Source organism: Vulpes vulpes, chromosome 1 (genome assembly GCF_048418805.1).
Source record: "Vulpes vulpes isolate BD-2025 chromosome 1, VulVul3, whole genome shotgun sequence".
NCBI lineage: Eukaryota > Metazoa > Chordata > Mammalia > Carnivora > Canidae > Vulpes > Vulpes vulpes.
Window position 1 is genome coordinate 130,746,447 of NC_132780.1, and position 25,383 is coordinate 130,771,829.

At 35.8% G+C, this 25,383-nt stretch overlaps 1 protein-coding gene across 1 annotated transcript in view; it reads right to left on the bottom strand.

Annotated features, from left to right (window-relative positions):
- Positions 1 to 12,121: 12,121 nt before the first annotated feature.
- The window catches only part of LOC112913734 (butyrophilin subfamily 1 member A1-like), a 54,969-nt gene continuing 41,707 nt past the window's right edge, over positions 12,122 to 25,383 (bottom strand). Inside the window, exons 4-10 of the mRNA XM_072748669.1 lie at positions 23,035 to 23,055; positions 22,870 to 22,890; positions 22,707 to 22,727; positions 14,436 to 14,462; positions 13,944 to 13,970; positions 13,369 to 13,395; positions 12,122 to 13,193 (exon numbers count right to left, since the gene is read on the bottom strand). Coding sequence (XP_072604770.1) covers positions 12,670 to 13,193; positions 13,369 to 13,395; positions 13,944 to 13,970; positions 14,436 to 14,462; positions 22,707 to 22,727; positions 22,870 to 22,890; positions 23,035 to 23,055 — 668 coding nt within the window. The 3' untranslated portion in view covers positions 12,122 to 12,669. The remainder of the gene's footprint in view (positions 13,194 to 13,368; positions 13,396 to 13,943; positions 13,971 to 14,435; positions 14,463 to 22,706; positions 22,728 to 22,869; positions 22,891 to 23,034; positions 23,056 to 25,383) is intronic.

Below are 25,383 nucleotides of genomic sequence, written 5' to 3' on the forward strand. Positions count from 1 at the left end.
AAAGTTTCAGGGGGCGGTCTCATTGCATGATGAGAATGTCCTGAGATAAGAGCTGCCTTTGGAGAATTTCCATTTATACTGGTTAGCTACAGTACAATTGACCTGAACATTTGGTAGATTATGCTACTACATCATATGTGTAATGCACATGAACCCACAGATATCTTTAATGCTCATATTGTTTATTAAACAAGTATTTACTCAAACCTACTACGTACAGAGCTCTGTAGGTCAAGTAACACCTACTTAAAATGACAATGAAATTGACACACTGCAGGAGTATCAGTAACTAAATAATCAAGCACAGGACATTGTGCATATTCAACTATGGATGTCATCTGTTGCCATCCTTAAAGGGAGGCTGCACCATTCAGGATTAGACTCAATCACAAGTGACAATGGCTTTGAGATTTAAAAGTTTATTTTTCATTGAAAAGAATTCAGGAATTGAGCAATAGTTCTTTAGTTCTATGAAGCTGTCAAAAACCCAAGCTCATTCTGTGTTCTCTGCCATCCATGTCGTATTACATAGTCAAAGATGTTCTTAGAGTTCCATCCATTGTGACACATCCAGTCATCAGAAAAAGTAAAGAAAACAGGAAAAGCACACATTTTTTTCTTTAAAGACACATCTCAGAGATCATACAGAATAATTCAGTTTGTAATGCACTGGTCATCATTTAATCACATTCATCAGGGGAGGCAGGAAAATCTAATCTTCAACTAGGCTGTTATTGGGTGTAATTATAAGAAAAGGAGCCTATAACAAAGGAAGAAGGGAGAATTGATATGAGGGGCAATTATGAATCTCTGTCTCGGAACATCATCTTGAGAAAGAACCAGAAAGAAGGAAGAAAAAAATCAATTTGTGGCTGCTGGAAGTATTGTAATTATCATAGGGGCTCAAGGTCGTAATTACTCATGGAAAGACAGGCATATGAATTACATTGTTTTCCTCCACCTGGACAAGTGGTTAGGGAGTCAGGGAACCAAAATCTGAAAAATGGTTTTAGGTATCCTAAATACCTAAATACCACTGAATGTGTTCTGGGGGAAGGAAAAAATGTGGGATCTATTTGTCATATTATAGAAAAATACATCTCCAGCATCATAATCCAGGAATACCCCCACACTAAGGGGTTTTTCTCTTATAGTAAGACAGGTTTCTGGGGAGGTGGGGGCCCAGTACTCCCCCTTATAGAGACTGATGGCCCAGAGACCATTCTGTGGAGACACTGTGACCCTCCCCTTCCTTATTACATTATCCATACAAATTCCCAGGTTCTAGGAAAGTGTGCCCTCAACCTTAACCTCCAGTATGAACCTCCCCTAACTAATGTCCAATTGCCCCAGCACACAGGGGAGGGAGTGGAATCTCTGGGTGGAGCTGGGGTAGATCTTGATGTTCTTCTTGCCAGCTTACTCGTCTCCCGTTTTCAGACAGGAGGAGGGAAGGATGGGCAGTGGCTGCATCCAGGGTCACATTTACTGCAGACAAGTGGACTATTATTATTCTGGGAAGGATCTCAGTAGGCCTGAGCCAGAGGTTCCCCGCTCTCTGAGGGTTTCTCTTACCCTGGTTAGATCTAACTCCCCTCTACCCATCTTTTCCTGAGACTGGCCCATAAGGAGTAGGATCCCTCCTGCATCATTATAGCCTGGAACTTTTCTTTCCTCCAATCTATAAGGAACAAATGTACATGAGAATCCACCCTCTAAAACATAGCTGCCTGTCTCACCAGAGTACTGTGAGTATAAATGCCCTAGATTAATTCAGGAATAAGAGCAACCAAAGGAAATACTCTTCCATAACCTTAAATATCTACTTACCTTTTGCTAAATTGTGTTTGACTTGAAGATCTGACACATCCCTATGCTCTCTTTATATAAGTCTTTTCTCTTGTTTTCTTAGTCTAGCGAGATGTTTGTCAAGTTTTTTTTTATCTTTTCAAAAAACCAGCTTTTGGTTTCATTGATTTTTTTTCTCTTTTCTTTTTCTATTCACTATTTTATTTATCTACACTCTCTTCTTTGTTATTTCCTTCTTCATGTTAGGTTTGGATTTAGTTTGATCTTCTTCAAGTCCCCTAAGGTATACAGTTAGATTATTGATTTGAGATATTTATTTTTTATTTTTCAATACGTATATTTACAGCTATAATGTTTACCTTCATACTGCTTTAGCTATATTCAACAAGTTTCAGTGTGTGTATTTTCACTGTTATTTGTCATAGGTATTTTCTAATTTTCCTTGTGATTTCTTCTTTAATCCATTGATAATTTAAGAGTGTATTACTTAATTTCAGGTTTTTAATTGCCAGTTTTTCTTGTTATGATTTTTATTTTAGTCTGTTATAAAAATACACTTTGCATTATTTCACCTTTTGAAATGTTTTAATATTTGTCTGTAACTTATGTTCCATCATGGAGAGTGTTTCATGTGCACATAAGAACAATGTGTATTCTGTTTTTGTGGATGAAATGTTCTATATATGTCTGTTAATCAGTTTATAGTGCAGTCTAAGTTCTTTTTTTCCTTATTATTCATCTTGCTGGTTGCTGTATCTATTACTGAATGTGGAGGATTGTAGTATGTAACTATTGTTGTAGAACTACCTATTCTTCAATTCTGCCAGTGTTTGCAGCATTTGTTGTGGGGTTCTGGTGTTTGCTGCATTTATATATCTTTTTTTTTTTTTTTTGCTTGTCATAAGCTTATTTTTAATAATAAATTTATTTTTATTGGTGTTCAATTTGCCAACACACAGAATAACACCCAGTGCTCATCCCAAGTGCCCCCCTCAGTGCCCGTCACCCAATCACTCCCACGCCCCGCCCTCCTCCCCTTCCCCCACCCCTAGTTCGTTTCCCAAAGTTAGGAGTCTTTATGTTCTGTCTCCCTTTCTGATATTTCCTACCCATTTCTTCTCCCTTCCCGTCTATTCCCTTTCACTATTATTTATATTCCCCAAATGAATGAGAACATATAATGTTTGTCCTTCTCCGATTGACTTATTTCACTCTGCATAATACCCTCCAGTTCCATTACGTTGAAGAAATGGTGGCTATTTGTCATTTCTAATGGCTGAGTAATATTCCATTGTATACATAAACCACATCTTCTTTATCCATTCATCTTTCTTTTTTTTAAATTAATTTTTATTGGTGTTCAATTTACCAACATACAGAAAAACACCCAGTGCTCATCCCGTCAAGTGTCCACCTCAGTGCCCGTCACCCATTCCCCTCCAACACCCGTCCTCCTCCCCTTCCACCACCCCTAGTTCGTTTCCCCGAGTTAGGAGTCTTTATGTTCTGTCTCCCTTCCTGATATTTCCCAACATTTCTTCTCCCTTCCTTTATATTCCCTTTCACTATTATTTATATTCCCCAAATGAATGAGAACATACACTGCTTGTCCTTCTCCGATTGACTTATTTCACTCAGCATAATACCCTCCAGTTCCATCCACGTTGAAGCAAATGGTGGGTATTTGTCGTTTCTAATTGCTGAGTAATATTCCATTGTATACATAAACCACATCTTCTTTATCCATTCATCTTTCGATGGACACCGAGGCTCCTTCCACAGTTTGGCTATTGTGGCCATTGCTGATAGAAACATCGGGGTGCAGGTGCATTTATATATCTAATTGTTATATATTCTTGGTGAATTGTCACTTTTAAAAATATACCCTTTTCTGTATCTTGTAACAATTTTTTGACATAAATGTTGACTTAAAGTCTATTTTGTCTGATAATACTATTATAGATTACTATATACTATATACACAGTACTATCTATAGCTTTTTTCTTTGATATTTGTATGGAATTTCTATCATTCTACTTTCAATCTATTTGTATCTTTGTATCTAAAGTGAGTCTCTTGTAGGAAACATAAATTAAAATTTGGATGATATTGTTTCAAAATTTGGCTGATATTGTTTCAAAATTTGGCTGATATTGTTTCTATTTATATATGTCAGTTTTGCCTGTCTGTGCCTTTTTATTGGAGGGTTTAATCCATTTACCTTTACCAGCTCTCCAGTTACTGATGAGGGGAGCCTGAGTGGCTCAGTTGATTGAGCATCCAACTCTTGATTTTGGCTCAGGTCATGATCTCAGGGTCATAATATCCAGCCCCCAGTGAGATCTGTGCTCAGCTGGGAGTCTGCTAGAGATCATCTCCCTCAGCACCCCCACCTCGTCTCTCAAATAATAAATAAATCTTTTAAAAATAATTACTAGTGAGGAAATACTTACTTCTGTTGTCTTACTATTGATTTTGTGTATGTCCTACAGTTTTTTTTATCTTTCATTTTTCTCCATTGCTACTTCTTTTGTGTTTATTTTGTTTTATTTCTTTTTTTCTATATTTTTCAATTTTTATTTAGTGAAAATTTAAGGTGTTTTGGGTCACCAAATTTTTCTTTTACGTGATTTTTCTTCTTCTAATTTTTATTATGTCCCAATTTCTTTTTTTATTTTATTATTATTATTTTTTAATAAATTTATTTTTTATTGGTGTTCAATTTACCAACATACAGAATAACACCCAGTGCTCATCCCAACAAGTGCCCCCCTCAGTGCCCGTCACCCATTCACCCCACCCACTCCTTCCTCCCCTTCCACCACCCCGAGTTCGTTTCCCAGTGTTAGGAGTCTCTCATGTTCTGTCTCCCTTTCTGATATTTCCTACCCATTTCTTCTCCCTTCCCTTATATTCCCTTTCACTATTATTTATATTCCCCAAATGAATGAGAACATATAATGTTTGTCCTTCTCCGATTGACTTACTTCACTCAGCATAATACCCTCCAGTTCCATCCACGTTGAAGCAAATGGTGGGTATTTGTCGTTTCTAATGGCTGAGTAATATTCCATTGTATACATAAACCACATCTTCTCTATCCATTCATCTTTCGATGGACACTGAGGCTCCTTCCACAGTTTGGCTATTGTGGCCATTGCTGCTAGAAACATCGCGGTGCAGGTGTCCCGGCATTTCATTGCATCTGTATCTTTGGAGTAAATCCCCAACAGTGCAATTGCTGGGTTGTAAGGCAGGTCTATTTTTAACTATTTGAGGAACCTCCACACAGTTTTCCAGAGTGGCTGCACCAGTTCACATTCCCACCAACAGTGTAAGACGGTTCCCTTTTCTCCGCATCCTCTCCAACATTGGTGGTTTCCTGCCTTGTTAATTTTCCCCATTCTCACTGGTGTGAGGTGGGATCTCATTGTGGTTTTGATTTGTATTTCCCTGATGGCAAGCGATGCAGAGCATTTTCTCATGTGCATGTTGGCCATGTCCATGTCTTCCTCTGTGAGATTTCTCTTCATGTCTTTTGCCCATTTCATGATTGGATTGTTTGTTTCTTTGGTGTTGAGTTTAATAAGTTCTTTATAGATCTTGGAAACTAGCCCTTTATCTGATACGTCATTTGCAAATATCTTCTCCCATTCTGTAGGTTGTCTTTTAGTTTTGTGGACTGTATCTTTTGCTGCGCAAAAGCTTCTTATCTTGATGAAGTACCAATAGTTCATTTTTGCTTTTGTTTCTTTTGCCTTCGTGGATGTATCTTGCAAGAAGTTACTGTGGCCGAGTTCAAAAAGGGTGTAGCCTGTGTTCTTCTCTAAGACTTTAATGGAATCTTGTCTCACATTTAGATCTTTCATCCATTTTGAGTTTATCTTTGTGTATGGTGCAAGAGAGTGGTCTAGTTTCATTCTTCTTCTGCATGTGGATGTCCAATTTTCCCAGCACCATCTATTGAAGAGACTGTCTTTCTTCCAATGGATAGTCTTTCCTCCTTTATCGAATATTAGTTGACCATGAAGTTCAGAGTCCACTTCTGGGTTCTCTATTCTGTTCCATTGATCTATGTGTCTGTTTTTGTGCCAGTACCACACTGTCTTGATGACCACAGCTTTGTAGTACAACCTGAAATCTGGCATTGTGATGCCCCCACATATGGTTTTCTTTTTTAAAATTCCCCTGGCTACGGGATCCCTGGGTGGCTCAGCGGTTTGGCGCCTGCCTTTGGCCCAGGGCGCGATCCTGGAGTCCCGGGATCGAGTCCCACGTCGGGCTCCCGGCATGGAGCCTGCTTCTCCCTCCTCCTGTGTCTCTGCCTCTCTCTATATATATATCTATCATAAATAAATACATCTTTTAAAAAAAAACTTTAAAAAAAATTCCCCTGGCTATTCAGGGTCTTTTCTGATTCCACACAAATCTTAAGATGATTTGTTCCAACTCTCTGAAGAAAGTCCATGGTATTTTGATAGGGATTGCATTAAACGTGTACATTGCCCTGGGTAACATTGACATTTTCACAATATTAATGCTGCCAATCCATGAGCATGGAATATTTTTCCATCTCTTTGTGTCTTCCTCAATTTCTTTCAGAAGTGTTCTATAGTTTTTAGGGTATAGATCTTTTACCTCTTTGGTTAAGTTTATTCCTAGGTATCTTATGCATTTGGGTGCAATTGTAAATGCGATTGACTCCTTAATTTCTCTTTCTTCAGTCTCATTGTTAGTGTATAGAAATGCCACTGATTTCTGGGCATTGATTTTGTATCCTGCCACGCTACCAAATTGCTGTATGAGTTCTAGCAATCTTGGGGTGGAGGCTTTTGGGTTTTCTACTTAGAGTGTCATGTCATCGGCGAAGAGGGAGAGTTTGACTTCTTCTTTGCCAATTTGAATGCCTTTAATGTCTTTTTGTCTGATTGCTGAGGCTAGGACTTCCAGGACTATGTTGAATAGCAGTGGTGAGAGTGGACATCCCTGTCTTGTTCCTGATCTTAGGGGAAAGGCTCCCAGTGTTTCCCCATTGAGAATGATATTTGCCGTGGGCTTTTCGTAGATGGCTTTTAAGATGTGGAGGAATGTTCCCTCTATCCCTTTTTCTAATTTTTATATTCTTTATTATGTCTGGATCAAACATGGTGTGTCACAGTTTCATTGTATATGATTTCAGAGTGGATCTCCTTGAATTTCTTTTTGCTTTTATTTTTTTAATTTTAATTTAAATTCAATTACTTAACATATAGTGTATTATTAGTTTCAGAGGTAGAGTTCAGTGGTTCATCAGTTGCAATCAGTGCTCATTATCACATACCCTCCTTAATATCCATTACCCCATTACCCCCATCTCCGCACCACCCTCTCTTCCAGCAAACGTCAGTATGTTTTCTGTGGTTAATAGTCTCTTATGGTTTGTTTCCCTCTGTGATATCATCTTATTTTATTTTTCCGTCACTTACTCTAGGCTCCTCTGCTTTGTTTCTTAAATTCCACATATGAGTGAAATAATATTAAAATTGTTTTTCTCTGATTGTTTTATTTCCTTAGCATAATGCCCTCTAGTTCCATCCACACTGTTGTAAATGGCAAGATTTCATTTTATTGATGGCTGAGTAATATTCCATTGTACATATACACCACATCTTTATCCATTCATCTGTTTATGAACATTTTGGCTGTTTCTACAGTTTGGCTATTGTTAATATTGTTGCTGTAAACATTGGGATCAATGTTTACATTTCAGATCATTACATTTGTATCTTTGGGTTAAATATGTAGTAGTACAATTGCTGGGTCATAGGAAAGCTATATTTTTAACTTCTTGAGGAGCCTCCATACTGTTTTCCAGAGTGGGTGTACCAGCTTGCATTCCCACCAGCAGTGTAAGACAGTTACCCTTTCTCCACATCCTTGACAATATTTATTGTTTCCTAACTTGTTAATTTTAGCCATTCTGACTTGTGTAAGGTGGTATATATCATTATGGTTTTGATTTGTATTTCCATGATGCCAAAAATGTTGATCATTTTTTCATGTGTCTGTTGGCCATTTGTATGTCTTCTGTGGAGAAATATCTGTTCATGTCTTCTGCCCATTTCATGACTGGAGTTTTTGGTTTTGGAGTTTGATAAGTTCTTTATAGATCTTGGATACTAACCCTTTATCTGATAAAACATTTGCAAATATCACCTCCCATTCTGTCAGTTGTCTTTTGGTTTTGTCGACTGTTTTCCTTTGCTGTGCAGAAGCTTTATATCTTGATGAAGTCCCAATAGCTCATTTTTCCCTTTGTTTCCCTTGCCTTTGGTGACATGTCTAGCAAGAAGTTGCTATGCCTAAGGCCAAAGAGATTGCTGCCTTTGTTCTCTTCTAGGACTGTGATGGATTCCTATCTCACATGATACTAATGTAAGTTCCCTCTATCCCTACACTGTGAAAAGTTTTAATCAAGAAAGGATGCTGTACTTTGTCAAATGTTTTATCTGCATTACTGAGAGATTCTTGTCCTTTCTTTTATTAATGTAGTGTATAATATTAGTTGATTTGTGGATGTTGAACCACCCTTCCAGCACAAGAATAAATCCCACTTCGTTGTAGTGAATAATCCTTTTAATGTACTGTTGGATCCTATTGGCTAGTATCTTGGCGAGAATTTTTGCAACCACGTTCATCGGGGATAGTAGTCTGTAATTCTCCCTTTTGGTGGAGTCTTTGTCTGGTTTACGGATCAAGATAATGCTGGCCTTATACAATGAGTTTGAAAGTTTTCCCTTGGGGATCCCTGGGTGGCACAGCGGTTTAGCTCCTGCCTTTGGCCCAGGGCGCGATCCTGGAGACCCGCGATTGAGTCCCACATCGGGCTCCCGGTGCATGGAGCCTGCTTCTCCCTCTGCCTGTGTCTCTGCCTCTCTTTCTCTCTCTCTGTGTGACTATCATAAATAAATAAAAATTAAAAAAAAGAAAGTTTTCCCTTCATTTCTATTCTTTTTTTATATTGTACTGTCAATTGCCTTTATCGTTATACAGCATATTAGCAATCTTTCCATGTTAGTACTCTATTTTTAATTTTATTTATTTTATTTTTTCTTTTGTATATTTTTTTATTAGAGTTTGATTTGCCAACATATAGTGTAACACCCAGTGCTCATCCCATCAAGGATATTTCTATTCTTTGAAATAGCTTCAGAAATTTGGGTATTAATTCTTGTTTAAATGTTTGGTAGGATTCCCCTGGGAAGCCATCTGGTACTGGATTCTTGTTTGTTGGGAGATTTTTTGATGACTGCTTCAATTTCCTTGCTGGTTATTGGTCTGTTCAGGTTTTCTATTCCTTCCTGTTTCAGTTTTGGTAATTTATATGTTTCTAGGAATTTATCCATTTCTTCCAGATTGCCTAATTTGTTGGTGTACTGTTGTTCATAGTATGTTCTTATAATGGTTTATATTTCTTCGGTGTTGGTTATGATCTCTCCTCTTTCATGATTTTATTAACTTGGGTCCTTTCTATTTTCTTTTGATTAAGTCTGGCTCAGGGTTTATCAATCTTATTAATTCTTTCAAAGAACCAGCTTCTAGTTTTGTTTATCTTTTCTTCTGTTCTTTTGGTTTCTATTTCATTGACTTCTGCTCTCATCTTTATGAATTCTCTATTCCTACTGGGTTTAGGCTTTATTTGCTGTTTTTTCTCTAGTTCCTTTAGGTGGAAGGTTAGGTTGTGTATTTGAGACTTTTTTGTTTCTTGAGAAAGGCTTGTATTCCTCTATACTTCCCTCTTAAGACCACTTATGCTGCATCCAAAAAGTTTTGAACAGTTGTGTTTTCATTTTCATTCGTTCCCATGAATTTTTAAAAATTCTTTAATTTGCTGGTTGACTCATTCATTCTTCAAATAGGTAGTGTTTAACCTTCATGTATTTGTTTTCCTTCCAAATTTCCTCCTCTGTTTGAGTTCAAGTCTCAAAGCATTGTGGTCTGAAAATATGTAGAGAATAATTCCAGTCTTTTGGTTCTGGAGAATGATTTATGTGACTCACTAAGAATGAATATTCTGTTGCTTTAAGATGGAATGTTCTGAATATATCTGTGAAGTCCATCTGATCCAGTGTGCCATTCAAAGCCCTTGTTTCCTTGTTGATCTTCTACTTAGGTGATCTATATCCATTGAGGGATATTAACACCTACTATTATTGTATTATTATCAATATGTTTCTTTAATTTTGTTATTAATTGGTTTATAAAATTGGCCACTTCTTTGTTAGTAGCATAAATAATTACAATTCTTAGGTCTTCTTGTTGGATAGACCCGTTAATTGTGATATAGCGACTTTCTTCATCTCTTATTACAGTCTTCGGTTTCAAATCTATTTTGTCTGATATAAGGATTGCTACCTCAGCTTTCTTTTGATATCCATTAGCATGATAAGTTGTTTTCCATCCCCCCACTTTCAATCTGGAGGTGCTTTTAGGTCTAAAATGAGTCTCTCTCTCTCTTTTTTTTAATTATTTTTATTTTTTTTCTCTCTTTTTTTTAAAAATCTAATCTGATACCCTTTGTTTTTTAATTGGAGCATTTAGCTCATTTACATTCAGAGTAATTATTGAAAGATATTAATTTAGTGCCATGTGTTGCCAGTAAGGTCATTGTTTCTGTATATTGTCTCTGTTCCTTTCAGGTCTATGTAACTTTTGGGCTCTTTCTTTACTTAAAGGATATCCTTTAATATTTCTTGCAGAGCTGGTTTAGTGATCACAAATTTTCATTTTTGTTTGTCCTGATGAGGCAGCTCTTCATCTCTCCTTCTATTCTGCATGAGAGTCTTGCTAGATAAAGTATTCTTGGCTGCATATTTTTTCCCATTTAGCCCCCTGAATGTATTATGTGAGGTCTTTCTGTCAAGCCAGGTCTCTATGTATAGGTCTGCTGCTTGCCTCATGTTTCTACCTCAATGGGTTAAGGATCTCTTGTCCCAAGCTGCTTTCAGGATTTTCTTTTTGTGCCTGAAATTTTCCAACTTACCTATTATATGTTAAGGTATTGACCTATTTTTATTGATCTTGAGGTGGGTTCTCTGTGCCTCCTGGACTTGAATGCCTGTTTCCTTCCCCAGTTTAGGGAAGTGCTCAGCTATAATTTACTCAAATATACCTTCTGCTTCTCTCTCTCTCTCCTCTCTCTTTTTCTTCTCCCTCTGGGGCCCCAATAATTCTAATATTGTTTCACTTTATGGTATCACTGATCTGTCAAATCCACCCCTCATGATCCAGTAGTTATTTATCTCTCTTTTTCTCAGTATTTTTATTTTCCATCATTTTATTTTTTTATCACTGATTCTCTTTTCTGCTTCATTTATTATAGCAGTTAGAGCCTCCATTTTTTATTGTAACACAGTAATACCTTTTTTTATTTCTCCAGACTCGATTTTAGTTCTATTATTTCTCCAGAAAGGGATTCTCTTCTATGCTTTTTTCAAGCCTAGCTAGTATCTTTATAATCATTACTCTGAATTCTAGCTCCAACATCTTATTTTTATCCCTATTTATTAAGTCTCTGGCAGTTCGTATTGCCTCTTGTTCTCTTTTCTGGGGTGAGTTTTCCTGTCCTGTCATTTTGTCCATAGAAGAATAGATGAATCAGAGAATAAAATACAAAAATATCAACCACGACTCCACAAAATATACACTAGACAAATCAGAAGAGATTATGAAACCAAGAAAGAAAAAAGAGGGAAAAAAGAGAATATAATCAAACAAGTGGCTAGAACGGAGTGATATATTAGGTCCTGGTTGCATTTTTTTTTTCTGTATGTTAGAAGAAACTAGATCCCAAAATTGTAAATAAAGAAAAACATATGTATATATATGTTCCTCTTCTTTTCTTCTTCTTCCTTCTTTCTTCTTCATTCAAAGAGCAAATACAGTCATACACTGAGAATAAAGGGACAGTAGAATTGGAAATTTAAAGAAAGTAGATTTTTTTTTTTAAGTTGGCTCCATGCCATGTGTGGAGCCCCACACAGGACTTGAATTCATGACTCTGAGATCAATACCTGAGCTGAGATCAAGAGTCAGACATTTAACTGGCTCAGCCACAAGGGTGCTCCAAAGAAGGTGGAATTATTAATGAAACTGAATGCAAAAGTAAGGAAATGCAAGAGTGTAAGTAGCCAAGTAATTAACCACTGAACTTCACATCTCCTGTTCCACCTAAATATTCAGTTGTGGATGTCATCTGCTGCCATATTTAAATGGAGAGTGCATCAGTCAGGGATAGATTCAATCACAAATGACAAATATCCAATATATAAATGTCTTAAAGATATAAAAGTTTATTTTTCACAGAAAAGAATTCTGAAGTTACATAATGGAGTAGGTCCATAAAGAAGCCCAAAACCCAAGTCTATTCTAATTTCTCTGCATTTCATGTCATATTACATAGTCACAAATGTTCTTTCAGTTCCATTCATCATAACACATTCCAGTTAGCAGAAAATGTAAAGAAGAAAAGAATACAATTTTCTTTTAAGGATACACTCCAGGAATCGTACAGAATAATTAGTTTATAACACACTGGCCATCAATTAGTCACATGCAGCAAGTGAAGGTAAAAAATCTAATGTTCATATGGGGATGTCATAGGTCAAGGTAATTGTATGAAAACATCTATAACTGGAAGAAGGGAGAATTGATATGAGGGGCAATCACAGTCTGTGTCTCAGACAATCATAACAATGGATCAGTAAGATGAAGGAAAATATCAATTAGCATCTCCTTGGGAGAGAATTATAGTCATCACTGGGGCAAAAATAATCGTTTCTCATATATTTCTCATATAATTCTCATAAATGAATTAAACATTACCTCCATGGACAGATGGTTAGGGAACCTGAGTCGGGGGACCAAAGCCTGAAAAGTGGTCTTATAGCACGACTGAATGTTATCTGGGTAAAGGAGAAAATGTGGGATCCATCTGTCATATTATAGTAGGATACATCTCCAGCATCATAATCCAGGAATATCCCCACACTAAGGGGCTTTTCTCTTATAGTAAGACAGGTTTCTGGGGAGGTGAGGGCCCAGTACTCTCCCTTATAGAGCCTGATGGCCCAGAAACCATTCTGTGGAGACACTGTGATGCTCCCCTTCCTTGTTACATTATCTATACAAATTCCCAGGTCCCAGGAAAGTGCACCCTCGACCTTAACTTCCCAGTAGGCTCTCCCAGAGCTGATGTGCAGTTGACCCAGCACACAGGGATAGGAGTGGAATCTCTGGGTGGAGCTAGGTAGATCTTGATGTTCTTCTTGCCAGGTTACTTGTCTCCTGTCTTCAGACAGGAGGAGGGAAGGATGGGCAGTGGCTGCATCCAGGGTCACATTTACTGCAGACAAGTGGACTATTGTTATTCTGGGAAGGATCTCAGTAGGCCTGAGCCAGAGGTTTCCCCCTCTGTGAGGTTTTCTTTTGCCCTTAGTAGATCTAACTCCCCTCTACCCATCTTTTCCTGAGACTGGCCCATAAGGAGCAGGATCCCTCCTGCATCATCATAGACTTACCAGCCTGGAACAATTCTTTCCTCCAATCTATAAGGAACAAATGTATATGAGATCTCATCCTCTGAAACATAGCTGCTTGTCTCACCAGAATACAATGAGTATAAATGCCTTAGGATTAATTTAGGAATAAGAGCAACCGAAGGAAACCATAACCTTGAATATCTACTTACCTTTTGCTAAATTGTGCTTGACTTGAAGATCTGACACATCCCTATGTTCTTTTTATATAATGTTCCCTCAGGATAAATAGCAATTAAATATTTAGGATGTTGAAATGAAATAGGGAATATGGCAAATCTGATCAAATAACTTATTTTTTGTTTTAGTTTTCTCAGATTTTTAGCAGACAATACCACTCTACCTATGCTCAACCTATGCTCAAAAATAACAAAACTGCTAAAATTTAATATTTTGAACACATTGTTATCTACTAAAATATTGAGTAATCTACTGAGATCATGGATGCATGCTTTGGAGTTGCTTTGATTTTTAGCACATTGCTTTGCACACAGTAGGTATTGATTTAAAATATCTTCGATAGTAGGATTTTCTGTTTCAGAGTTCATATCACTTACCAGCATATAATTGTGCCTTCCTCCAGTCTGGGGGTGGGGGGAAAGAAGGAAACTTTTTACTTTTTTTCCTTCCCTGTTTTCTCATTGTCTTTTCCATTTCTCCCTTTGTCCCATTTATTCTAAAATCCTTGGGCTTCCTCTTTTAATTCTGTATTATTTTCATATTTCATTTTTTTCAAATATCATAGTAAAAAAGATCATGTGTAGGCCAAGTAGCAATATAGAAGCAAGACAAGGGAGCAGGAGCAGGAAAGAGAGAGCCTAAAATCAAGATGAAGGATGGAGGAAAGGAGGAAGAAATACTGAATCAATTGAAGTTTGCACTTCTGAGAGAATTTACTAAAACTCTTTAAATTTAGAAAGCTAATGCTACAGATGCTTCTTTGGCAACCATAGACATTTTTGTTGTGTTTTTGCATACTATTTTGCTACTTTCAGGAAGGACCCAAGAGATGGAAGAATAGAGCTTTCCAAGAAATAAGCATTACTCACCGAACTTGTATTGAGCCTTCCTCCTGGCTGAGAGAAAAGACATAAACACACATATATGTGATAGATGTTAACATCTTAAGGAAGACACAGTTAAATGTTTGTGTCTGCATATTGGCCAAACAAAATTCATTTCAAAATCAATTATGTTTGGCATCTCTAAAGTACATTCCATGTAAAAACTTCACTACAATTTGCAAAATATAATCTGTATACTATACAGTGTAGGACATGAAGATTTAAATAATTCTTCTTATGTGATCAGTGTAGGAATATCTTAGAAAATAGCCTTAGACTTTAGTGATATGTCATCAATGAATTTTGAGTGAAAAAAGTGGATGAAGGAAGAGCAATTTATTGAATTAATAATTAAATGAATTCAAGTAAAAATGAAAGAGGAGTAATAACTATGACTGGAAAGGGACAGTAAGCAGGCAAAGCATCCAAAAATACTTACATACTTTGGACCACTTGAAATATGGTCAAGAGAAGGAGACTCTCGTGTGTCAAGGTTTCACTTGATGTCAGTAATATGCAAAGTGTGTAAAAGGCCACCAAAAGGAGGAACTTCTCACACTTGGCAACTTTGGAGTCTGAACCCATCCATTAAGAACTGGGGTAATATTATATACAAAATGATGGGCACTTTGTCTCAGAACACATGTTGGGGAACTCAATTTAAAGGGCAGTTTTCTATTAAATGGAGAAAACCACTTCTTCTTAGCCTAATCACCTCACCTCACCAAACTTATAATGAAATTATGACAATCATCTGGAAGATAGAAGCCTAAGAATAAATCAAAGGAATGAAAGGAAACAAAGAAAAAAATATTCTTAGGGAAGACATCAGTAAAAAGAATTCCAGAAGAAAGTAAACAAGCTCCTGCCGAAGTCCTTCTCAAAAAGAAAAAAACTCATGTAAATGTCAGTAAATGTCAAGGAAAACTAACAAAGAAAATGAAAATGAGTTGAAAATTTTCAGTGCACACCATATTGGTAAGATAAATGCAATCAGAAACAAACAAACCCAAAACCAAGAAACAGAACATGAAAAACTAGCAATTAAGTACATTTTTATCTTAGAAAAGTGTGAACAATTTTTCGACAATTAACTGAATAAAAGAAGAATGATGAAGATGTGGAAAGAGGAATTACTAGAATTTCATCTAATATATTTGTCTTATAGACAGTTTTATGTATATAAATAATTCAAGTTTAGACCAAAATATATATTTAACAACATAATTTCCTAAGAAATGTTATCTTGTTAGTAGCTTATTTCAATAAGATTATTAATTTTGAAAATTCTTTTTTTTGTCAGGCTAAATAAGATGCCTTTGAGTGAAAACATTATTTGTATAATTAGTGGTAAACTATGTATAAATCCTAAAATGGTTGGTTTTTTTTTTTTTTTTTTAGATTTTATTTATTTATTCAAGAGACAGAGTAACAGAGGGAGGCAGGGGAGAGAGAGAGAGGGAGAAGCAGGGTCCCCTCATGAGCAGAGATCCTGAAGTGGGGCTCAGTCTCAGAACTCTGGGATCATGATCCGAGCTGAAGGCCCACGCTTAACCAACTGAGCCACCCAGATGCCCCTGAAAAGGTGTTTTTAGAAAATGTCACTGAGACTGGGTATAATAATTTGCAATTCAAATTATTTCTAATTCTTTGCCTTTAACAAACTTTAATTTAGCTGTCAATTGGTAGGACTTTCCAAGTTAGCTTTAAAAATCTATCCTCTTGGATTTTATCATTTACTTCAGAAGGTCAAAGTAGTAAGTTATGAGCTTTAACTAAAATCTTTCTATTCCCAGTAATTTACAATTAAGCAGAGAATTTCTCAGCACATAAATCTTTTAAAAACAAACAGAAAGGAGGATCCCTGAGTGGCTCAGCGGTTTAGCGCCTGCCTTTGGCCCAGGGCGCGATCCTGGAGTCCCGGGATCGAGTCCCGGGATCGAGTCCCGCGTCGGGCTCCCGGCATGGAGCCTGCCTCTCCCTCTGCCTGTGACTCTGCCTCTCTCTCTCTCCCTATGTCTATCACAAACAAATAAATAAATCTTTAAAAAAAAACCAAACAGAAAATATAATGTATGTTGATTACTGACTCATATATTTGGAGGAAATGAAATTTTTAAGATGAGTTATAGAGGAAAATGAATGCTGATTGTATAAGCAAAATGTTAGAAGAGTGTGCTTTAAACACTCATTTTATTTTTTCCCTAAAATGTGGCTCTATGCTTTATTGACATCCCTTAGGAAACTTCCGTGGAAATTTCAAAAGATTAGCTTACTTATTAAATTGACATTTTGTAAAAAGCAGTAATTGAAAGTCTTTATAATTTATACGATTCCAAGATTTTGTGTATGTAGGACTTTTAATTGTCCTACATTCTCTTTTTTAAGAGTTTATTTAAATTCAAATTAGTTAACATATAGTGTAATATTAGTTTTAGGTGTATGCTTAGTGATTCAGCACTTCCAAACAACACCAACTGTTCATCACAAGTGCGCTCCTTAATCCTTGTCATCTAGTTAGCCCATCTCCCTGAGTTACCCTCTGGTAACCAAAAATTTGTTATGTATGCTTAATAGTCTGTTTCTTGATCACCTCTCTCTGGCTTTTTTATCCCCCATGTTCATTTGTTCTCTTTCTTAAATTCCACATAGGGGAAATCATATTCATCTTTCTCTGAGTGACTTACTTTGCTTAGCATAATACTCTCTACCACATCCTCATCATTGCAAATGGCAAGATTTCATTCCTTTTTATAGCTAAGTAATATTTCATTTGATATATATGTATATATCTCACATCTTCTTTATCCATTCATCAGTTGATGGACACATGGCAATTTCCATAGTTTGACTATTGTAGATAATGTTGTAAAAATTAGGGAGCATGTATCCCTTAGAATTCATACTTTTGTATTATTTGGGTGAATATCTAGTGGTGTAGCTGCTGGATCATAAGATAGCTCTATTTTTAACTTTTTGAGGGACCTCTATGCTGTTTTGTAGAGTGCCTGCATCAGTTTGCATTCCCACTAACAATGTGTGTGGGTTCCCCTTTCTCCACATCTCTGCCAGCACCTGTTGTTACTTAGATTTTAGCCACTTGACAGGTGTGAGGTGGGATCCCATTATAGTTTTGATTTGTATTTCCCTTATGATGAGTGATGTTAGCATCTTTTCATGTGTTTGTTGGCCATCTGTTTGTCTTCTTCATCTATTCATGTCTTCTGACAAATTTTTTAATTGAGTTATTTATTTTTTTGGTGTTGAGTCATATAAATTCTTTATACATTTGGGACACTACTCCCCTATCAGATATGTCATTTGCAAATATCTTCTTCCTTTTCACTTTTTGTTTGTTTGTTTCCTTCAATGTGCAGATGCCTTTCTTTTGATGAATTCCCAGTATTTTTGCTTTTGTTTCCATTGCCTCAGATACACATTTAGAAAGAAATTTTGGCTGATGTCAAAGAGGTTGCTGACTTGGTTCCCCTCACCAATTTTAATGGTTTCCTATTTCATATTTAGGTCTTTTGTCCATTTCAGTTTCAATTTATTTTTACGTATGATGTAAGAAAGTGGTCCAGTTTCATTCTTCTTCATGTTGCCATCCAGTTTTTACAACAGAATTTGTTGAAGAGACTGTCTTTTTTCTTTTGGATATCCTTTTTTGTTTTTAAAAGATTAATTGACCATATAATTGTGGGCTCATTTCTGGGCTTTCTATTCTGTTCCATTGATCTATGTGTCTATTTTTGCACCAGCATCATACTGTTTTGTTCAGTTTTGTAATATAACTTGAAGCTCAGAATTATGCTTCCAAATTTGCTTTTCTTTTTTCAAGTTTGCTTTGGTATCTGGGGTGTTTTGTCTTATATTCTTTTTTTTTTTAAAGATTTATTTATTTATTTATTCATGATAGAGAGAGAAAGAGAGAGAGAGAGAGGCAGAGACACAGGCAGAGAGAGAAGCAGGCTCCATTCAGGGAGCCTGATGTGGGACTCGATCCTGGGTCTCCAGGATCACACCCTGGGTGGAAGGCGGCGGTAAACCGCTGGGCTACTGGGGCTGCCCTTGCCTTATATTCTTGGAGGAAATCTCTTTGGCATGTATATCCACTGTGTAGTCCTTTTCCCATCTTCCTTGTATTTGATAGTCTAAAACATCTGTAAATACTCATCTCTGTCTCCCACATTGTAACTTTTCTAAATTTAGATGCCTGTTAGTACAATTTTCTTCACAGAAAAAAGAAAATAATGTCATCTCATACCCATCTTGTGAGAAAAATCTCATCATTTCTAAATTACATAGTAGGAAAGGAAGAGGAAGCAATGAAGAGGGTTCTAAATCAAGTGAATCCTTCTTGGATAAAACTAACACATTAGAACTTTAAAAATACTTCAGCTTTACATACATCTTATTAATGAATTCATTTGTCAGAAAGATGATGCCTCCTTGATTGAAACAAGACAAATGAAAGAGGCAATAATGGAAATATTGATAGGAAGAGACGATGATTTGGAAAAGTAAGATACTGAGACAAATCATAAAATGATGTATACATTTGAATTGAGGTAGATGATCATTATGACAAAGGCAAGGGTACAAAAATATATGAGAAAACAACAAGATACACAGTGGAATACATTACTGGTATTTGTTTTATTTTCATTCTCCTCTAAAATAAAAGGAAGAAAAAACAGCTTATTCCAATGAAAACACAATGTCAGGAAAGGAGGAGATCAAAAATTGGAACTTGTTTCCTAATTTACTCTGTGGTCCAAGTGGACCCGTATTTGTTGAAATTGGAACCTTGAGGTTCCAGACGATATCTCACCAATCAGTGGCAATGTTTTACATCCTTCTACCCCTTCCTTCAAAAGGAACTAAATTAGTAAATAAACTATGAGAGCAGGGAGGACACATCTTCATCTGGAATTCACAATATCAATCATTCCTCCTTCACTGGAATATCACCTATTTTAGATAAAATGAAAATATGTATATGTATGTATATATATATAGGAAAGGTACTTAACTGTGATGAAAAAAAATACAGTAAAGGCACCCATCTGTCCAAACCTGTACATTGTAGGTAGTCACGTGACACCTAGAATGTACATTAAAAAGATATTTTCCTAAATCCCATTCCCAAAATATCAACAATATAATTAAATTGTCATTATAAAGAGAGAATATTAAAATTAGAATGATTATATTAGGCTTTTTTCAGAAACCTCCTAGGTCAATTATTTCTTTTGTCCACATAAAATAATTCATAATTAAGATGTTACTTTGAAATATTCTTAAGACATTTAGTCCTTCTGCCAATATTTGTTTATTTATTTTTATTATTTATTTTAATGTTTCAAGTTTTTATTTAAATTCCAACTAATTAACATATAGTCCAATATTAGTTTCAGGAATAGAATTTAGTGATTCGTCACTTACATATAACACTTAGTGCTCATCACAACAAATACACTACTTAAAACCCATCACCCATTTAGCCCAATGCCATGTCGACCTCCTCTCAAGCAACCCCCATTTTTCCCTTAGGAGTCCCTTTTATGGGGATCCCTGGGTGGCGCAGCGGTTTGGCGCCTGCCTTTGGCTCAGGGCGCGATCCTGGGGACCCGGGATCCAATCCCATGTCGGGTTCCCAGTGCATGGAGCCTGCTTCTCCCTCTGCCTATGTCTCTGCCTCTCTCTCTCACTGTGTGCCTATCATAAATTAAAAAAAAAAAAAAAAAGAGTCCCTTTTATGGTTTGCCTCTCTTCTTTGTTTTCATTTCCTTATGTTCATCTGCTTTCTTTCTTAGATTCCACATATCAGTGAAATCAGGTACATTTTTTATTCATTCATCAATTGATGGATGCTTGGGCTTTTTCCATAATTTGGCTCTTGATGATAATGTGCTATAAAACATTGGGATACATGTGCCCCTTAAAATCAGTATTTTTGTATCCGTTGGGTAAATAACTACTAGTGTAATTACTAGGTCACAGCATAGTTCTATTTTTAACTTTTTGAGGAACACCCATCTAGACTGTCTGCAACAGTTTTTATTCCCATCAACAGCATAAGAGAGTTCTCTTTTCCCTGCATTCTTGTGAAATTTGATATTTCCTGTATTGTTAATTATAGACATTCTGACAGTGTGAGGTGGTATCTCACCATAGTTTTGATTTGTATTTCCCTGATGATAATTAATGTTTAGCATCTTTTCACTTGTCTTTTTGCCATGTGTCACCTGCATATTGGCAGAGGAATAGTATACATCAAGGTGGTAATGGAGGGCATATAGATTAAAATGCAGGAAATGTTATAGACACCCAAGAAACCCGTCATTTTGAAGGAGATCAAAAGTAATGGAATATCAAAAATTAATATTTTTCCTTGTAGTCATAGTGAAAAAACAAAAGTACAAATGGAAAGATCAATGTAAAAATGGTGGGAGATAACCACAAAGAAAATTTGAATTGGCTGAAAAATTTATTTTAAATTAACCCTATAAGATTTCAGGTGAACACTCACAGAGGCATACAACAGGGGTGCAGAGATCACTGCTTTCTAGAGATATTCACTGGTAAATAAAGGATAGGAGAATAGAGTTAATTTAATGAATTGACAAAAATTTTAGGAGTTTAGTTCTGGTTGTTTAATTTATAAAAATATTCTTCTTCCTTTTCATAGTGTTTAGGTTCCTATTTATCCAGTTTGTTAGCTTTAGAGTGGCCATTAGCTGCTTTAAATATATTTGTCAAATCTCAGTATTGCAGTAGCTACATCATATAAAGTTCCCACAAATACTGTACAAGGGGATACTGAAATATTGCTCACATAAATAATGTGAGGTCATGTTTTGGGGTGCCTCTATTCACATTTTTGTCCACTGATTAATTCACAGTCTTATTTTATTTGAATATGTTAACTCATGGCTGAATGAAGATCATCTTAACTAAATAACATGGTTGCAAAATCCAGGAAGCCAAATGAACAGGGTTCTCAGAAAGATTCTGTTTCTCACCAGAGTTATACTATGCCTTCCTCCTATGTGAGAGAAACCATATAGACACATATATATGAGAAATGTTTTCTAAACATTAGAAATGAGATATGATTAAAGCCCTACATCTGCTAATGATTGTTTTTGCAAAATGGCCAAGTCATGTCCATTCCCTATTTAAGGAATCACATGAAATCCATTCCATTGAATAAATCTCATTGAATACCATGTGATATGTAGGGACATGAAGATTTAAATAATTCTTGTGGTGAGATACTGAAATTGGTATAGAAATATCTTAGAACATAACCTTAGACTTCAGAGATATAGTATCAATGAGATTAATTGAATGAAAAATGCTTGTATGGGGCACATGGGCAGCTCAGTCAATTAAGTATCCAGTTCTTGATTTTGGAGGTCATGATATTAGGGTCCTGGGATTGAGCCCCACATCAGAATCCACACTCAGTGTGGGGTCTGCTTGAGGATTCTCTCTCTCGCTCTTCCTCTGCCCCTCTCTCCTCTCTCTCTGATAAATAATTTTTAAAAATGTATGTATAAAGATCCCCAAAAACAATTTATTGAATTACTAATTGAACAGATAAAAGTGCAAGTGAAAGAAGAGTAATAAGTATGGTTGAGTGAGAAAATAACCAGTTATAGTCATGTAAAAATATTTATATAGGTCTGATCACTTGATAATATGGTCAAGGGGAGTTCAATAGCAAGTCTCAAGGTTATACATGAATACAGTATGTTCAGAGTGTTTAAAAGGCCAATGGAAGAAAAAAAACTTAACTCAGAAACTTTGGAATCTGATCCTTTCAGATTTAGGATATTTTCATATTCACTGTACAGGGCACCCCAATTCAAAGAACATGTGGGAAAATCAAAGTGAAATGGTGTTTTCTAGAATATATCTTGCTTGAAAACAAGCACATTCTTCCTAACCTAGTCCTTTGCATCTCACAAACCTTAAAATGAAATTATAATAAGTATCTGGAAGATAGAAGATGAAGAATATATGGCAAATAAAGGAAAGGAAAGGAAAATGGTGGAGAGAGAGAATGAATAGGGACATTAATATTGGAGAATTTCAGGAAGCAAAAATAAAGTGGATAGAATAATTAAAAATTCAAGAAAATAAAGACCAAAGATGGGGTGGGTAATGAGTTAAAGAATTAGAAAATGCCAAGAAAAAAATCATTTCTATACATTACCAAAAGAATGTGAGTCTGAAAAAATTTACCAATTTTTCCATGAAGTTCTTCTGAAAGAGAAATGGAGAAAACTTTTAAATGTAAAGGCAAATAAACATGGAAAAGTCAGATAATTGGAAAACTGCCAATGCAGTGCAACAATCATTGCAATAAAATGGACCACCAAAGGAATAAGAGTCTGAAAATAATTACCAATTTCTTCCAGAAGTGCTCCTGAAAAATAAAATGGAGAAAATTTTGTAAATTTGAAAGAGAATAAATATGGAAAAGTCAGATGATTGGAAAACTGCCAATGCAGTGCAACAATCATTGCAATAAAATGGACCACCAAAGGAATATGAGTCTGAAAATAATTACCAATTTCTTCCAGAAGTGCTCCTGAAAAATAAAATAGAGAAAATTTTGTAAATGTGAAGGGGAATAAATATGGAAAAGTAAGATGAGTTGAAAATTGCCAATGAAATGTAAATTTTTAGGATGAACATAATGAGAAAAAAGTAAACAAAAAGCACACAAAAAACCTGAAAAATTTGCAAGAGAGCACATGCTTATCCTCATAAAGGAGGAAAATGAGTGAATTTTCTGAAATAACTAAGCACTATGCAAATGTTGAAGTGTCAGACCACCTAGAATATTATCCCACATTTACGTCCTTATAGATGGCTTTAGGTTTTTAGGGAATTCAAGGTTTGGACCAATATATATATATATATATATATATAATATTTATTTATTTATTTATGATAGACATAGAGAGAGAGAGGCAGAGACACAGGAGGAAGGAGAAGCAGGCTCCATGCCGGGAGCCCGATGTGGGACTCGATCCTGGGTCTCCAGGATCGCGCCCTGGGCCAAAGGCAGGCGCTAAACCGCTGAGCCACCCAGGATCCCCCCAAAATATATATTTAATAAAATAAGATAATTTTATAAAATATTTTACTAGTAGTGGTCTTTTAAAATTAATTTTCTAATTTTGCCAATTACTTTGGCAAGTATACATAAACAAGTTGTCATTAAGTGAAAACAAAACTTGTATAAATAGTAATCAACCTATAAATCCTGGAAAAGTCTTTTTTGTGGATGTTAAAATCATCGAGAAATGAATGGCTGTAATGTGTGGACACAGATTTTTCTGTAAGTCTTATGGTTTCTAATTCTATGAGTTTAACAAGTGTGCTATAATTGTCAATATATAGAACTTTTAAAACAAGCTTTGGTAAACACTGAATTTTTAGTGTTGAACTCAGAAGAAATTGAAAGAATTGAGTGACATTGCTTTGCTCTAGCCCATTTTCTCCCCCTTTCTAACTAACATATATTGCTAAGCACCAATTGCTTAGCACCTGTATCTCTTATAAGCAAAGGAGAAATAAGTGGACTAAAACTGATGCTGAAATTGATTTGAGGGAAATAAAATATGTGTTAATTGTAATATAAGAATTCTATAAATATCCTGAGTGCTATAGAAATACCTTCATGTATTTTTAAGTTGAGCATAGTGTATATAAAATAAAATAAAACAGTGAGTGTTGAGAAAAACTCTCTCGTGTACATAATCCTTCAACCTCTACTGTTTTTGGTGTTAATTCCTCTGCCTGACTCTTTTCCCATCTTTCTTGCATTGTTTGGATCTTCACTTCACCTATAAATCCTTATCTCTATCTCCCAGTTTTAGATATTCTTAAATTATATACCTTCTGGTCTAATTTTCCTCATAAGAAAAATAGGGTTGTTATCACCTCTATCCATTGGTGGAAAGAAAATCTAACTATTTCTAAACTAAATAACTTAAAAGGAAGGAAAATAAAGCATTATGTGATGAGAATTCAGTTCAAAACTAATGACCTAACCTTACGTTGGGGTGATATATATCTGACAAACAAAAGTACTGTCATTTACACATGCATTATTAATAAAATTTACCTAGCAGAAGTGATTTACCTACATAAATCAAAGGGTAAAAACATGTGGAAGTAATAATGAGGGAAGTTGAAGTATAAAACAAGACTGCGAACTTTAGCTGGAAAGATAAAACAATGAGGGAAGATCGAGAAAAATATGTGTATCTTGGAGTTGATCAAGATGATGATGGAGAGTTGAAGACAAATGTACAAGAATCAGATAAAACAAAGACATACACAGAATAATAAGTTAATTAAATTTGCTTTTTACCTACTTAACTAAAAACAGAAGATGAACCAATTCATGCAAAAAGAAAGACTAATATTAGGAAGGAAGGAGGGAAAAACTTGAAACACTTCTATGGTTTCCTTCTGGTGCAAACTGACTGACATTTTTGAGAACTGGAAACATTAAGCTCTAAAGGCATTTTCGCCAACAATAGGTAATTTTGCTTTATCATTCTCACTCCTGTAAAAAGTACATTTAGCACTTATTTTAAGAAAATTTGACCCAGGGATCCCTGGGTGGTTCAGCAGTTTAGCGCCTGCCTTCAGCCCAGGGCGTGATCCTGGAGTCCTGGGATCCAATCCCACATTGGGTTCCCAGTATGGAGCCTGCTTCTCCCTCTGCTTCTTTCTCTCTTTGATTTTTGTAGGTAAATCACTTCTGTGAGGTAAATTCTTTTAGTAATGCATGTGTGAATGATAGTATTTTTGTTTGGCAGATATATATTACCCCAATGTAAGGTTAGGCCATTAGTTTTGAACTCTCATGAATAAATAAATAAAATCCTAAAAAAAAAAA